Raw genomic sequence first — 14,884 nt, 5'->3', positions numbered from 1 at the left:
TTAAGGCGAATAAGTCAGCAGATTTTTTTGGTTATGCATTCCAAATATATTGTGCAGGGTCACACAAACAGAGATGAGGTGTTAGAAGTCAGGGCATAAAGTGATTCTTGCTTAGAAATAATAAAAAATTTCCTTCTCAAATTCATCAGAAGGCACCTAGAGGCAAACCTTGCCATGAGTTTGGGGTTATTCACAAACCCGGGGTCATAAAAGCAAAATAAAGACGCAATTTCTCAAAACTTGACAGGTTATTCGTGTCCACAAGTTTGCAAAGAAATACACTTAACGTTCTTCAAGCAGAAATCTCTCAGCTAAACATGGCTCAGCTAAAATAAAGCACTTGAAACTTCTCCAGACTTCAGTGATTTTATCTATAAACCGAATCCATCACAGAGACTCGGTCCCCATAAAAACCGACCCTTATGTCAGCGGAGGGAGATAACTGGGTCTCTTTTCTGCTGAGTGCTCACGGTCAGGTCCGTCCCTTTCAGCATTTGAGTCATTTAAAGGGCATAGAGGAGCGGGCAGTACAAGGTCTACAGAAGCCAACATTGACAGCTGGGGTCTCCAAGGTGCCAGTTCCTCTTATAAGGTTGACAGAGTCTGGCCAACACTCCTGAAAAACCAGAGACGCATAACTGTCGACAGTCGGCCTGCCTGTAAGGAGATATCGAATGGTAATGTGTCACATCCAAAGAAGCCACACCCTTTTCATTAACATATTCATCAGCCAGATGAATTGAGGATATGTGGGTATTTGTACAACATTGTCTGTACAGTACACTCTAAAAAATATTTAACCCAGGGCTGGGTAACTATAGGACAGAACACATTTCTGGGTTAAAATTACCCAAATAATTGGTTGTTTTAACCCAACTGCTGGGTTATTGTTAATCAACCACGTTGAAACAACCCAATATTTGGGTCACTTTAACCCAGAAATGTGTTCTGTCCTATAGTTAACCAGCCCGGGGCTAAAAACAACCCAATATTTTTTAGAGTGTATGGATCTTGTGTTAACAGGGATCACAGTGAAACAAGACTAGACCCTTTTAACTATAACTGGGAAATAAAGAACTAACAATACTTCTGTCTCAACTATAATAACTTCAGGTGTCTTTAATGAAATCACGATGCATATTAACTCAAAAAATATATATAAATATATAATAATAATAATGTAACATCAAGACATAAAGTAAGCAAACAATCAAACCATGTGAAAATTCTTAGCATTTCTTTACATTCTTTCATATTAATAAACCATTGGATAATCATTGAGATTCCAGAAGACTTCAGCAATGTAGTAAAAAACAGCCCGATCTTATACATTTATACATATTTTACGAGTTGGCAAGTTTATATGAATTCATACAAAATCATGCAAAAACATATGATTATCATACAAATCCAATAACAAAACCCTAACCCCAATGTCACAGAGACAAAGGCAAATTGTACAAAAATGATCAAATGTGTTCAGACAAATTAATAAAATCTTTGAACTCTTTCCCTGCCATTGACGAGTTATCTCGTAAATTACAAGAAAACATTTGCATGAAAAAAAAACTGTTCCTAATGAGTTTTTATCTTAATCTGTAAAACTGCGATAATCCAATAAATAGTACACTTACCCAATTTATAAAAAAACTGAAGCAAAAAAAAGTATTAATTTTACACTCTGTGTATGTTTGATAATCATTCTGAATCAAAATTCCTTCACAAAAATGCAATTATTTCAGCTTTTGCCAAAGAAAAATATTTTTTAAAGAAAAATACCCATATTTAAGAGTTTATAAGCAGAGAAAAAATAAAGTTAGGATTAAACTTTTTTTTTCATTTTATTTGTTTGTTTGAAAGCAGAGGGTCTGTTCTTTAATTTAATATATTTGTATGTTTTTATTTTTTTAGAAGAAAAATTTCTTGGAAGGCATTTTGTGAAACTTTTATGAAAATCACAAAAAAATGCTGGCAGACAACTTTAAATAAAAAGGCTGGCGGGTTAGGGTTAGGGAATGAGTTAATATATGTCAACCTGATCTCACTGTACAAATTGCAATGATATAGCATTGTAAAAAAATTAAAAGATTTAAACCAATAATGAAAAATAAAATTGTGTAAAGCACTGGGAGTACTGAACAGAGTTCTGCAAAAATCCAACACAAACTTACATATTTTACAATGTGGCTAATTCATATGAAATCATACTCATTCGTATTTTATTACAATCTGCTTTCGCCATTGTGACTTTGGGGTTAGGGGCAGGGTTTCATTCGTGTTTAGTTCAGATAATGTTCATCATACAAATTTATACAAATTAGCCACATTGTAAAATAAGTAGAATTTTCAATGAGATCAGGCTTTAATGGTCAATTTTGAGACTGTTTCAAAATGATACGACCCTATAGGACATTTATGCAAGCAGTACAAATAGTTACAGTAATAGTTATAGTTACAGTAAGTTTTAAAGTAAAAAACGGACACTCTTGTATAATTGCATGTGACGTTTAAATGACGCATTACATCCACTGCCAATATATATATTTTTTTTTTCATTTTTACATAATTTATTTTTAATTCACAAAACTTTCATTTACATTCATTCACATACTGAACTCTCAAGGCTTACTTTTTATTATAGTATGATCAAATCCACAGCGAGGGTCTACTTTAGAACACATTTCAAGTCATTGAGAAATGCTTATATGGTTGTATAAGTTGGAAGATATAAGTTTTCCATAATTTTTAGTTAAGATTCCAGACACTGGTAGTATGCAAGAAAAAGTTGGTGTTTTGTAAAAGTTAAAAAAAACGACTTCTCCACTGTACCAAGAACCAATCACATCTGAAACTATCATCAACCTGCTGTGATGTGACTAAAGATCTCTATTTATCTTATACTGCATCTCACATCTCCGACACTTCCAGAATCAATCCTTCCTTGATTCCACCAGTTGCTAACAACCACATACTCCTTTAAACTGAGCTTTAAAATTGACATCAATCATGTGGAATGAGGATTTTATGGGAACATAAAGTTCAAAATGACCTTTTTGTGATAGATAAAATGGTCTCGTAGGGAATTTTCGCTGTGTTTGGGAAGGATGGGTTTTAAACGCAGTGACACTCTAGACACTCCATGTACAAATCATTGATAAAAAATTAAACATCTCTGATCGCTAGCCATGAGGTGAAATAAATGTACATATCTAATCAGAATGAAAATACATTACCCCGTCCCCCCCTATACTCAATAGCACAGCTTAGACGATAGATATGAATATGCAAATTAGTCCCCACCTCCACTTTATACACTACTGCAGACCATAGATATATATGTAAACAGATGCTGCATTCAGAGGCGAGTCTATGAGGCATCCATACATGATATCTAGAACTCAAACTACTGATCCAAGCATTCAATTGTGTTGATATGATTGGTGACATGTTTGTGATGATAAAAAACAAGGCAATTTCAGACTATCTCTAATTTTATGGAGAAAAAATGTAGTAAGGGTGTTAAATGATGAATTAGCCCGTGGCTTTTAAAATATTAAAAACACCACATAGACATATAAACAACAATAAAAACCTGATTTTCCCCACAGAAATATAGCACACGATTGTATAATAACAATATAACACTGAGTGATTCTGGTCATAGTGCATTCAGCTTCATTTCTGATGGAAACGTGAGCCAGAACTGAGCGAGTGATGGGTTTGGTCGAGCGTTTGCTCCAACTTCAGTGCCGACACGCATTCAGCCCCGGTGGAAAAGGGGTTTGTATGTTTCCCCACTGAAGGGACGAGAGAAATGAGTCATGAAAGCTGACACATTAGCGCTGAACTCCAGTCTGATCACTGGAACAAAATACTCCTTTGGCCTTACACCAGACCTCTCTTATGACAGTGATATATAAAGACCATCAAAACAAACATCGCATCAGTGACTTTCTACAGAGAATAAAGACGGCTTTAAACCGCAGACCCTTCACAAACAAAACAGATCAGACCTCGAGCGAGAGATTTAAAAGGGTTGTCAGCAATAAGTGCAATGTTGGGTACTGTAATGTAAATCCATACAAAAGCGTGTTCTATTGAAAGATAGACTAGCTGCTTTTTTTGGTTGCAGAAATGTACAATAGAGCATTAAATAATACCGGTTGGTGTTGGTAGGTGTCATCTGATGCTTTGTTAAGTGTAATTCTTTACGTAGGTAAATAACATCAAGCACCAGATGGCTTTAAAAACAAATAATAAAAGGGAATAAATGTGTGACAAAGTCTAATCCATCTGTTGTAATTAAAGGTGATTTCATATTTTAATGTTAAAATAATGTTTCAGATACTTTTATTAGATTTAATATTCCAAGTGTAACAATGAAATATTTATATGCTGCCTTAAAAGTTTTTGTTAAATCAACTCGGATTTACAAGTCATTTCAACTTACTAGATTTATCTTGACTAGAGATGAGTTGTTATAACTACAGGTGAGTTGTTATAACTTATAAAATTAAGTTGCCTTTTCTCAACTATATTTTATAAGTTGTGACAACTCATCTCTGTTGACATGACTTGTAAATCTGAGTTGATTTAACAAAAAAATTTAAGGCAGCAAACAATTTTTTAAAGTGTACATTTAAGACACATATTCAACTTAATGCTGTTCAAAATGATATACAGTGTAAGAATAATTATATTCACCTGATGACTCTTAATGATGCTAATTTTACTTATTGAGGCCCTTGAGAATAAGAAAGGCTCTAAATATTATCTGTATTAATATCACAGTCAGAAAATTGTTATACTAAAGTGAAAATCTCCTGCCACCATGTTAAGCTATGTGACAAAGCCTTTTTCACATTTTTTTTTTCAAATGTAATCGTGTGTGTGGTAAAATCAATCAAATTATTATAAAGCTATTATGGTCCTGTAGCACACTTGCTTGTGCAAGATGCCACAAATGGGTTTGATTCCAAGAAACACACAAATCAGATATATACCCTGATGTTTTGAATGATAGCGTCTGCCAAATGCATAAATGTTAATGTGGTTACATCTTGCATCTTCCTATAAAAAAATCAGTGTTTCTTTTATGGGTGTAATGATAGATGCCCTAAATGAAGAATGTGCTGATGTCACCTCCTGTTAGACAAGCACTAGCCGTCATTTCACCATCTAGGTTAACTATAGACACACTATGCTGTGAGTAACCCACTTTTAGCTCAAAGACACTTAAAATTTGGTCGTTTTAGTCAAAATATGAATATGGTGATCTGTCAAATGCATAAATGTAAAATATATTATCATGTTTTTTAAATTAATAATGTTTATTGTTGTTAAACAGAGAATTTTTTTACTTTATCTTATTAGTATTTTAAACATCAATCGTTACTAAATATTTATTGATGAACTGCACAGTGGCCTTGGGCGAGACTAATATGTAGCTTTCAGTTACTGATTGATTGCCGCTGTGGCTTGTGAATGAAATAATAATTGAAATGCAGAGTTGCGTCCTCACCGTCTCTAAGCACACCTCAGATAAGCATAAAATCATTTTAATGATGCAAGTCAAGGACAATCCTTCCATCTTAAGAAGGGCTTTGGTATACAGCAAATTATCTCTCAACACAAATCACAAAGCGAATTCATCTGGTCAATCTTCTGCACGTCTTTGCTTTGTTTAGTTACAGTTTCAAAGTGACTATAGTAGAAAATTGGTTTTGCAAGTCAATTTACTTTTTTAACTTAATGCTGCATTTTTACAGGGTATGATTATGAGCCAGTGAACAACTTTTAGTGCAATTTAGCATCATTTTTTAAGTCTAGCCTATGCAAAAAAAAAATAATAATAATGCAAATTTTAGGTAGAGCTGGAAAATGACTTTACAGCCTGATCTCACAATATACATGAAATAGTCATGCATTATATTGCTCAGTTTTGCATGACATTGTCACATATTTCCACCATATTAAGTGCCCATGCAACAACTTTCTTTTCCGTGACAGTTTCACGTATTGGTTACTCAACTGTTTTTCCTATTTTCTTACAATTGTCGCTTCAGTTTGGGGTTAGAACAACTTTCTGTTACATAAAATGACATCCTTTCCCAAACCCAACTCTAACCCTAAAGTCAGGCAATGATGGTTTAAAAAGCATACGGAAAATTTGTATAAACCAATACTTTAAGTGACATTCTAACGTAAACAGCAAATCTAACCCCAAACCGAAGCGACAATTGTAAGAAATAGGAAAAACAGTTGAGTAACCAATACGTGAAACTGTCACAGAAAGAAAGTCGTGGCAGGGAATTATTATTATTATTAATTATTATTACTTCAAATTATGAATTTGCTTAGTAAAACATGTGGATGTCGTGGAAACAAATTGTTAATTTGAATTATATCCGGAGCTTCGTATTAAACTGCATCTAAGATAGCTAACAAACAACTCTATGTAAATACAGAAAAACACACTACAAAAGTTACTACATGATTTTAAAATATTATTTAAAAAAAAAAACTTAACCGAACCATTAAGCAGAAATAGAATTTAAATGTAGGCAACAGTAAATAATAATAATAATAATAATAATAATAACGACATTCTTCTTCTAAATAACAATAAACGACATTAATAATATAAATCATAATAATAATAAGATGAAAAATATTATTAATTGTCATGCAATCATTAATGTGTCTTTAATCCCACTGTTTAAACTCCCAAATAAAACAATTTAGTTTCTTTCCACTTCCGTTGTTTCTCTTCTTTGCTGTCTTCCGTGTGTTCATGACGTAAAATGAGGGCGTGGGGGAGGCGGAGACTTGAATTTATATGGGTGTGTTATTCTAATGACAATCGTTTTCAGCCGTGGCATTTATGAAGGGCAGGTATTGTGTACACCTGAATTTCAAAGGTACGCACAGCTTCATAAATCAGGCGGTGAGAGGAGTGTAAGCATTATCTTACGCCAACATATACACCTATTTCTATGCAAGAATGATGAATGAGGGCCAATGTGCATAAGCTGACAATATTTCTAGTTTCTTGTGTCTTTTTTTTTTAAAAAACATTTTCCTCCAGCACTGTGAATGTTTAATGTGTAGTGAACTCTTGGATTTAGGGCACACTCACACTATCCAAACCAAACCATGCCCCGGTGCAATTTCCCCCCTCCTTACTCCCCCAGAAGCACACATTCACACAGTGGCGGTGGATCAATAGGAGGCGCTGGGGCGCCGCCCCCTTAAAGTTGGCCAGAAAGGAAAGCTACTTTAACATGTTACCAAAAAGTTAAATATATAGTGCAAATTAATAAAAAATAAAATCATTTAGTTGCACTATTTCACTGTTAGTCATGTTAGTTTGATTTTTGATTTTTTAAAATTAATTATGAGTTAATTGTGTGTGTCTCATGTTTGTGTTTTTAAGCAGGAAAAAGAAAAATCTGAATGCCTTTTTGGCAGATTGCCCATACAACTTGCATATTAATTACATTTAGTCATGTCCAGTTGGTTGCAGTGTGTTGCTCAAATGACGCCCTGGTTTTTAAACATTCTTACGATATTTTGATGTCATACACTGATTGGTCTCCGCATCGCTGCTGAAGTTAAACACTACAGGAGTGCTGCAACAAGACGCCTGTCTAAGGTAAAGATACAAAATCTAATGACAAAAGTCTGCATTATTCTGCCTTTATGCGTTTATTACACAAGATGGTTCAGATGAGTTTAGTTCAATTCACTGTAAAAAGTAATACCTAGATCTAACTTATAAAAAGTGAGGCAAGTGACTGCATGGGAAGTTTTAGGTTGAGTCAACTTTCAACCTTTTTTAAGTATATTGAACACACTAACAGTACTTAATATGAATGCAATAAAATTGAGTTGAGTTAACTAATTGTGCTAGTATTACTCAGTTAGATAAACCTTCTTTTCTTGGTACAGGTAGCGTATTTATGGTTAGTTGTTGTTTTTTATGCCGTCAGATGAGGGCTAGAAACGTTTATTCAAACAACACACCCACTCAGTTTTGTTTTGGGCAGCTGTAAGGCGCGACATACTTCAGTATGCAGTCTATGCACAAGCACCAGTCTTCTGAACAATGGTAACTACAAAACTCAAAGAAGAAACAGAAACTCTTCCAAATATCGAAGATAAATGAACATTAAACACTAACAAGTCTTTCTTTTTAGTTAAAAACAAAACAAAAAAGTTTCAATTCAAATTTCACTCTCCAAATGCAGTCCCATGCAAAGCATGCTGGGAACTGCAAGTCCACTGCCTAGTTAGTTGTGTTTACTCAAATAATTCATGTAGTTTTAACACAAAATTAATAAGTTAATTTCTTTCTTACAAATTTAAATCGATTAAAGATAATAAAATTAAGTTGAATTTACTCAATAATGTGCTCATTTTGAATTAATCAATTTATTCCAATTTTTATTTTATTTTAACTCATATTTTGATTAAAAAAACAAGAATTAAATTTTTTTTAATACAGTTTACTCAATTTATTTTTTTAAAATCTACTAAGGCACAGAAACACTTTTTACAGTGTTCAGATTTTTACATGTTTATTGATATTTTAATCACAGTAGTATTTTGTTATTTGATTTGTTCATATTTGCCTGTTCAGCATAAAGTTTGCGTGTTTTATCGCCTCCTCTGTCACTGTGAGAAAACAAACATTCATTCATCTGCCTAATGTGATGTTAAACATGTAAAGTGATGCATGGTCTCTGTTTAACAAATAAATAAACACACTTTGGGCCCTATTTTAACGATCTGAAACGCAAGTCCGAAGCGCAAAGCGCAAGTGACTTTGTGGGCGGATCTTGGGCGCTGTTGCTATTTTCCCGGCGGGAGAAATAAGTCTTGCGCCGGGCGCAAATCAATAAGGGGTTGGTCTGAAGTAGGTTCATTATTCATAGGTGTGGTTTGGGCGTAACGTCAAATAAACCAATCAGAACGCTATCCAACATTCCCTTTAAACGCAAGGGCGCAAGTTCCATGGCGGGTTGCTATTATTATTATTATTATTCACAGCCGAGGAGACCGACATTCTTGTAAGAGCAGTCCAAGACAGAGAAGTTGTTTTGTATGGGGATGGGAGAAACCCGCCCAAATCAGCGTCGGTTAAACAGGCGTGAGAGAAAATAGCCGAAATTGTCTCATCAGCTGCGCCAAGCACTACAATGATGTCAGGAGACGGGGGGATCCCAAGCTCGCCAGCATAAATCGGGCACGCCGGGCACACAGGAGGACATCGCTGCGTCCACCCTCACCGCTGAAAGGGTTTGGGGGCTTTGAAATCGGACACAAGAAACGCAAGCAAGGTTCAACCCCAAAGTACACTTACAAATCAAGTTCACATACATGAAGGTTTCTTATGAAAACATTTTAATTATTATTTACATAAAATAAACGTAATACAGCCACACAACAAAATTATGAAAATATTTTAATCGTTATTTGCATGATAATTGTTTAACGCTGCCACACAAAATAAATAAAAACTACACCACAATGCTCACCACAATGATTTCCCTTATCTCATGTATTAATATTTTTTATTGTAACAATTTATGATTTAATGATTTCCCTTATCTTATATTTTTTATTGTAACAATTTATGATTTGCAAAAATAACTGTTGCATCTGTGTAGATTAGATAAGCAATGCGCGTTGTGCACGCTATACATTATGGTCAAGCATGCGCCCTTAAAATAGCATGATGAACTACGCGCAACGCGCCACTGACTTTAGACTAGTTTTTTTGGTTAGTAGCGCAATTGTTTTTTGAAACTGCAAAATAGCATAAGAAATGGTTTGCGCCGGAGCACGCCTCCTTTTTTGCGCTGAACCGCCCAGGGAGCGCAAGTTCATTCCCTAGTTTGCCGACGTGCGTCTGTGGAGGGAAAAACCCGCTGTGCGCCAGTGCAAAATACGAAATGATACATGCGTCACTGACAAAGTCAATTGCGCTGGGTGCAAGATAGGGCCCTTTGACTTGTATGCTCGCCTTGTAAGGTTATGATTAGGAATGGACATGTGAATGAAAATATTTTAAACATGAAATTACGAATAATAAATGAAAGCTACAGCGTAAGTCCTACTAGGAAGACTAAATGCCACGTCATTCATTACATTTTGATCATCACTTGACTCTTGGAGTATATAAAATCCCTACTCAACCTCTTTTGCATGTGCAGATGCTGACGCTGATGTTCACTTCTATCCTTCCCACCACCACCACCAGGTTGGCCCTATCCATACATCGGGGGGTAGGCTCCGCCCCTGCCTTCGTCTCAGACAGGAACTGCGAAAAGCTACAACCCTCCGGCTGAGTTATGGACAAGGTTCTACGCCAAAGAACTAGGCCTATCATAGCTGCATTCTTTTGCTTAGAAATTGTTAAATAAATGCTATCAAATGTTACATTACCTCCTGAGTCTTTCTGGTAGAACTGACTGTGACGGACTGTTTACAACGCTGTTAAAAAAATTATGGAGATTGAAAAAGTCTATTGCAACCTCTGCGTGTGTGCGTGCATACGTGCGTGTGTGTGTGTGTGTGTGTGTGTGTGTGTGTGTGTGTGTGTGTGTGTGTGTGTGTGTGTGTGTGTGAGAGAGAATGATTACCTTGATTAGTTCATTACAGATGGCTATTGGCTATTAACAGAACTGCATTTTTACAATAAAAGTTTGATTTTGAGTTTGTTAATAGATAAAATATGGTGAGAATGTTGTTTAGGAGGTGTCAAGAAACCTTTATTGTGATAATGTTGAAATGCTGGGACCATGAGCTTTAAAATGTCTGTAGTCCAATTAAAAATTTTTTAAAAACTAAAAAGGTTTTTAAAAAAATTCCAAATTATCGCTAGAACAGACTTGCTTCTTTCAGCTTTATGTCTTGCCTTATCATCTTGTTCCTTGATTCGTTTTTTTTTTTCTTCTTCATACATCTCAGCTTTAACTGTTTCCTTCAGATCTTCCAACTCTTTCTGTCTCTGCTTCTCAGTTTCTTTCAGGATTCGTTGTTTCTCTTCCTCAACTGCTCTCTCTGCCCTCTCAAGCATCTCACTGGTGTAATGCTGCCCACCATTTCCATTCACCAATTTATCAATCTGGTCCAGTAACTGAATGACCTGATTTGGACTCTTATCTTCATTATTGAACACATGATATCGTCCACTGCAGGTTTTGATGAAACTGACCAGTTCTGGACTGTCACGAACAAATCTATGAATGCTTTTGCCCTTCAGTTGATCTCCGTGAGTAAACAAGGCCATGGAATATGTGGAGGCTTCTTGGCCAAAAACTGCTTGGATGATTTGAACAGCTTTTGACTCTTCTTCTGTGAATCTGCCCACCTGAATCACTACTAAGAAGACATGTGGACCAGGAGCAGAGAGAGGGATACAGTGTTTAACTCTGTTGATCACCTCCTCTTGACTCAAGCCGGTGTCAAACAGACCTGGAGAGTCAATCACTGATATTTTTCTTCCATTCACTATTGAATCAAATTTTTCACATTGTCCAGTTACAGAGGATGATGATATCTCTGATTTAAAAACTTTTTTTCCCAAGATGGTGTTGCCTGTTGCACTCTTCCCCACCCCGGTTTTTCCAAACAAAAGAATTTTGATTTCTTCTTCAGGAAGTATTTCAAGAAGTTCTTCAGGATGTTCTTCAGGATGTTCTTCAGGAAGTTGTTCTTCGTGAAGTTGTTCTTCGCGAAGTTCTTCTGTACAAAAAACAAATATTTTACATTTGATGTTATATCTTGCTATTATCTTTAAATTCAAATTCCCAACAATCATCTTGTTTTTATATATATATATATATATATATATATATATATATATATATATATATATATATATATATATATATATATTAGGGCCGGGACTTTAACGCGTTAATTAAGATTAATTAATTACACAAAAAATAACGCGTTAAACATTTTAACGCATTTTAATCGCATTTATTAATAGAGTCATTCGTAAATGCTGCAGACCCTGTTTTAGTTCGAGAACTCCGGGGTTGTGATGCAGTGTAAATAAAAGTAGACGGAACCTAAACGAACAGCTGATTTTAACGTGACAACGCATCAATTTCAAAGTAAAATTTATTTATTCTGGTAAATGGAGGTTTGCAACGGAGGTTTTGCCCAATAAACATCTACCAACAAACTACAGATTATTTTAACATGTATCCTAATGTCTGTTATATGTTAATGTTTGAGTATCGTTTGGTTTAAATATTGTTGTAATGTTGTTTTGTTTCAATTTAATTAGTTTATTACGAGTTTAATTTAAGTTTTGTTTGCTACTTTAAAACGAATTTCGTTTCAAATAATTTGTCTCGTAATTATAAACAATGTTTTGTTGTTAGGTTTTGTGAATATAAATTAAAAAGAACATTAAAAGCAACACCGTGCATCTCATTGATGCATATGCTACCGAATGCCAAAACATGCAGTGAGTAGCCTATATCACTTACTTTTCAAAAAATCAGCCTGGCAGTGCCCAGAAGTTAAATTTACACGCGCATTTAGAGCATAATGTAGCAGCACGTTTGATTTGCGGTGTGCTTAAGACTTTTAAAAATCAACTTCATATTAATTTTAATAGGCTACTTTGACGGAGGACACGCACAGAGAACAGCGACGGCAGGTAAAGGAAAAAAGTTAAATGATAGTTTTTCTGACGAAGAGAGTCAGTTTGTAAGAACATTTTTAAATTGACTATAAGATCATCAATATGAACTCTGAACAATTAACTATTATAAACATAACAGCAAGAAAAGCTGAAGAGGAACTCGCAACATTAAAGCAATAAGCATTTATGTAGGCTAAAGCTATATATCACCTCTTATTTTTTTAAATTTAGTTAAGTTTCAATGGTAACACTAAAGGCGCGTACATTATGCAGCGCTATTCACATCCGAATCCCACTTAAGAAACCTATAAACGATGTGCAACTTAAAAATGTGCATAATATATTTTTTATATATTTTAATTTTAATATAGGCTATATAGTATATTATGTTTTGTTGTTTTTATATGCGAGGTGGGGCATCCGCGCACATAGGTACCAGAACACAGACAGTCAAAACCTGAGAAGTCCTGAACCCTGCAATTATTAAACAAATTACTACTTTAAGAAATGCGGGCCAGGAAGCGGGTCGGGTATAATATATATATTTCTTTGCGGTCCGAGTTGCGGGCGGGTTGTTTATACATTGACCCGCGCATCACTGGTAAGCGTCGATAAGAGCATGGTTGTGTGTAAGATATGCAACAAGGAATTCACATATCACCGCAGCACATCGACCCTCAAGTATCATCTCAATGCAAAACATACAGCAGCTAGCGTGGACATTAGCCTGACTCCGGGTACAACGACTTGGTTGAACAAAAATAAACAATATTTTGTTAAGCTTATGTATTCAGTCATTATTCATAAAAATCCATGTAAAAAATACTTCTTAATGTTCTCAGGTCAAATATTTATATGAGATTAAAATGCGATTAATTTAGATTAATTAATTACAAAGCCTCTAATTAATTAGATTAATTTTTTTAATCGAGTCCCGGCCCTAATATATATATATATATATATATATATATATATATATATATATATATATATATATATTATACAACAGTTCTTTCTGGTTCTCAAATCTGATTGGCTAAGCACTCTTCCCAGGCATATGATGTTGTACTGAAAACATAACAGTAACCGCTTCACCATTTGTATAATTCCGCCACCACCTACTGGTCATTTTAGTATTAGTGAGTGAGGCTCCTTTAAACATGTGAGTCATTCACTCATCTCTGAGTCTGACCAGAAAAGCTAAACACAGACACAGACAGACATGCTGTTTTTAAACACTCTCCATATGTCTCAATAAGTTCCCTTGCTCGTGAATCAGTCTGTGAATCCTAATTGGAAGTGATTATCTCATAGAAGATCAGCGCTCCTGGATGTAAACTTAAGTGCAATGATGTCAAATCGTGTGGACATTTAACATACAGTTGGAATAAAGCAATGAAAACAATAATTTTCTCTGGAGTGATCTCTATCCTCCAATTAACTCTTTCCCCGCCAGCATTTTTCATGATTTTCACAAAAGTTTAATGCCTTCCAGAAAATGCTCCCTTTTAAATATATAAACATACAATATATTAATTAAAAGAACAGACGCTCTGCTTTCAAACAAAAAAATCCGTTTCATCCTACCTTCATGTGTTCTGTTTTTATCAACTCTCAAATATGTGTAGGTTTCATCAAAAACACCAAAAGGCTGAGATAATTCCATTTTTTGAAGGACTTTTGATAGAGATCAGATGCAGAGCGATCTTTAAAACATACACGGACATACAGCTGTTTGCCCAATTGCAGATTGACGAGATAACTCGTCAAAGGCGGGGAAAGAGTTAAAAGGACGCGAAAACACAGTGGAACTGCAGGAGATGTAGCCCAGATTTGAATATTATACATATATATTCTCGACTGAACTACTCTTAAAACTACACTTTGTGACCAAGAAACGATAATGTTAAGAAACGGCTATTCCTTCCATTGAGTTATGATGACATTTAAAACAGCCGAAAGTGTTACCTGTCATTCTGGCCTTCAAATCTGTGGCGAAAGTAGTTCCCCAATAAAGAGGCTTTTAAAATAACTTTGTTGTTGTTTTCTAAACGTGTACTGTTGAACTGTTGTATAAAAGCAATATCGCTCTCGGAGTCGTGTGATATAGCTCTATATCATCACGGCTGTGATTGACTCCTCTACTTTGTCTGCGGCCTTGTGCCTCTGGACTAATCACAGCCGTGATGATACACTCTCAGAAATAAAGGTACAAAA

General features: G+C 35.0%; 1 protein-coding gene across 1 annotated transcript; it reads right to left on the bottom strand.

The window, feature by feature from the left end:
* Positions 1-536: 536 nt before the first annotated feature.
* Positions 537-14,642, bottom strand: LOC129453043 (GTPase IMAP family member 9-like). The gene is made up of 3 exons (XM_073865554.1): positions 14,636-14,642; positions 10,896-11,751; positions 537-657 (listed from the first exon to the last, which is right to left on the bottom strand). Exons 1-3 carry the CDS (start codon positions 14,640-14,642, stop codon positions 537-539), a joined length of 984 nt encoding a protein of 327 aa, XP_073721655.1.
* Between the last annotated feature and the right edge of the window lie 242 nt (positions 14,643-14,884).

The sequence above is a fragment of the Misgurnus anguillicaudatus genome, unplaced genomic scaffold (assembly GCF_027580225.2).
Source record: "Misgurnus anguillicaudatus unplaced genomic scaffold, ASM2758022v2 HiC_scaffold_32, whole genome shotgun sequence".
Lineage (NCBI taxonomy): Eukaryota > Metazoa > Chordata > Actinopteri > Cypriniformes > Cobitidae > Misgurnus > Misgurnus anguillicaudatus.
This window is presented reverse-complemented; position numbering and strand designations above follow the sequence as displayed.

Bases quoted from the DNA above. Each gene is read 5' to 3' on its own strand.
- LOC129453043 (XM_073865554.1), bottom strand. The intron at 658-10,895 runs GTCTGTTCTAGC...ATCTCCTTACAG, and splicing joins CATAAAGCTGAAAGAAGCAA to GCAGGCCGACTGTCGACAGT.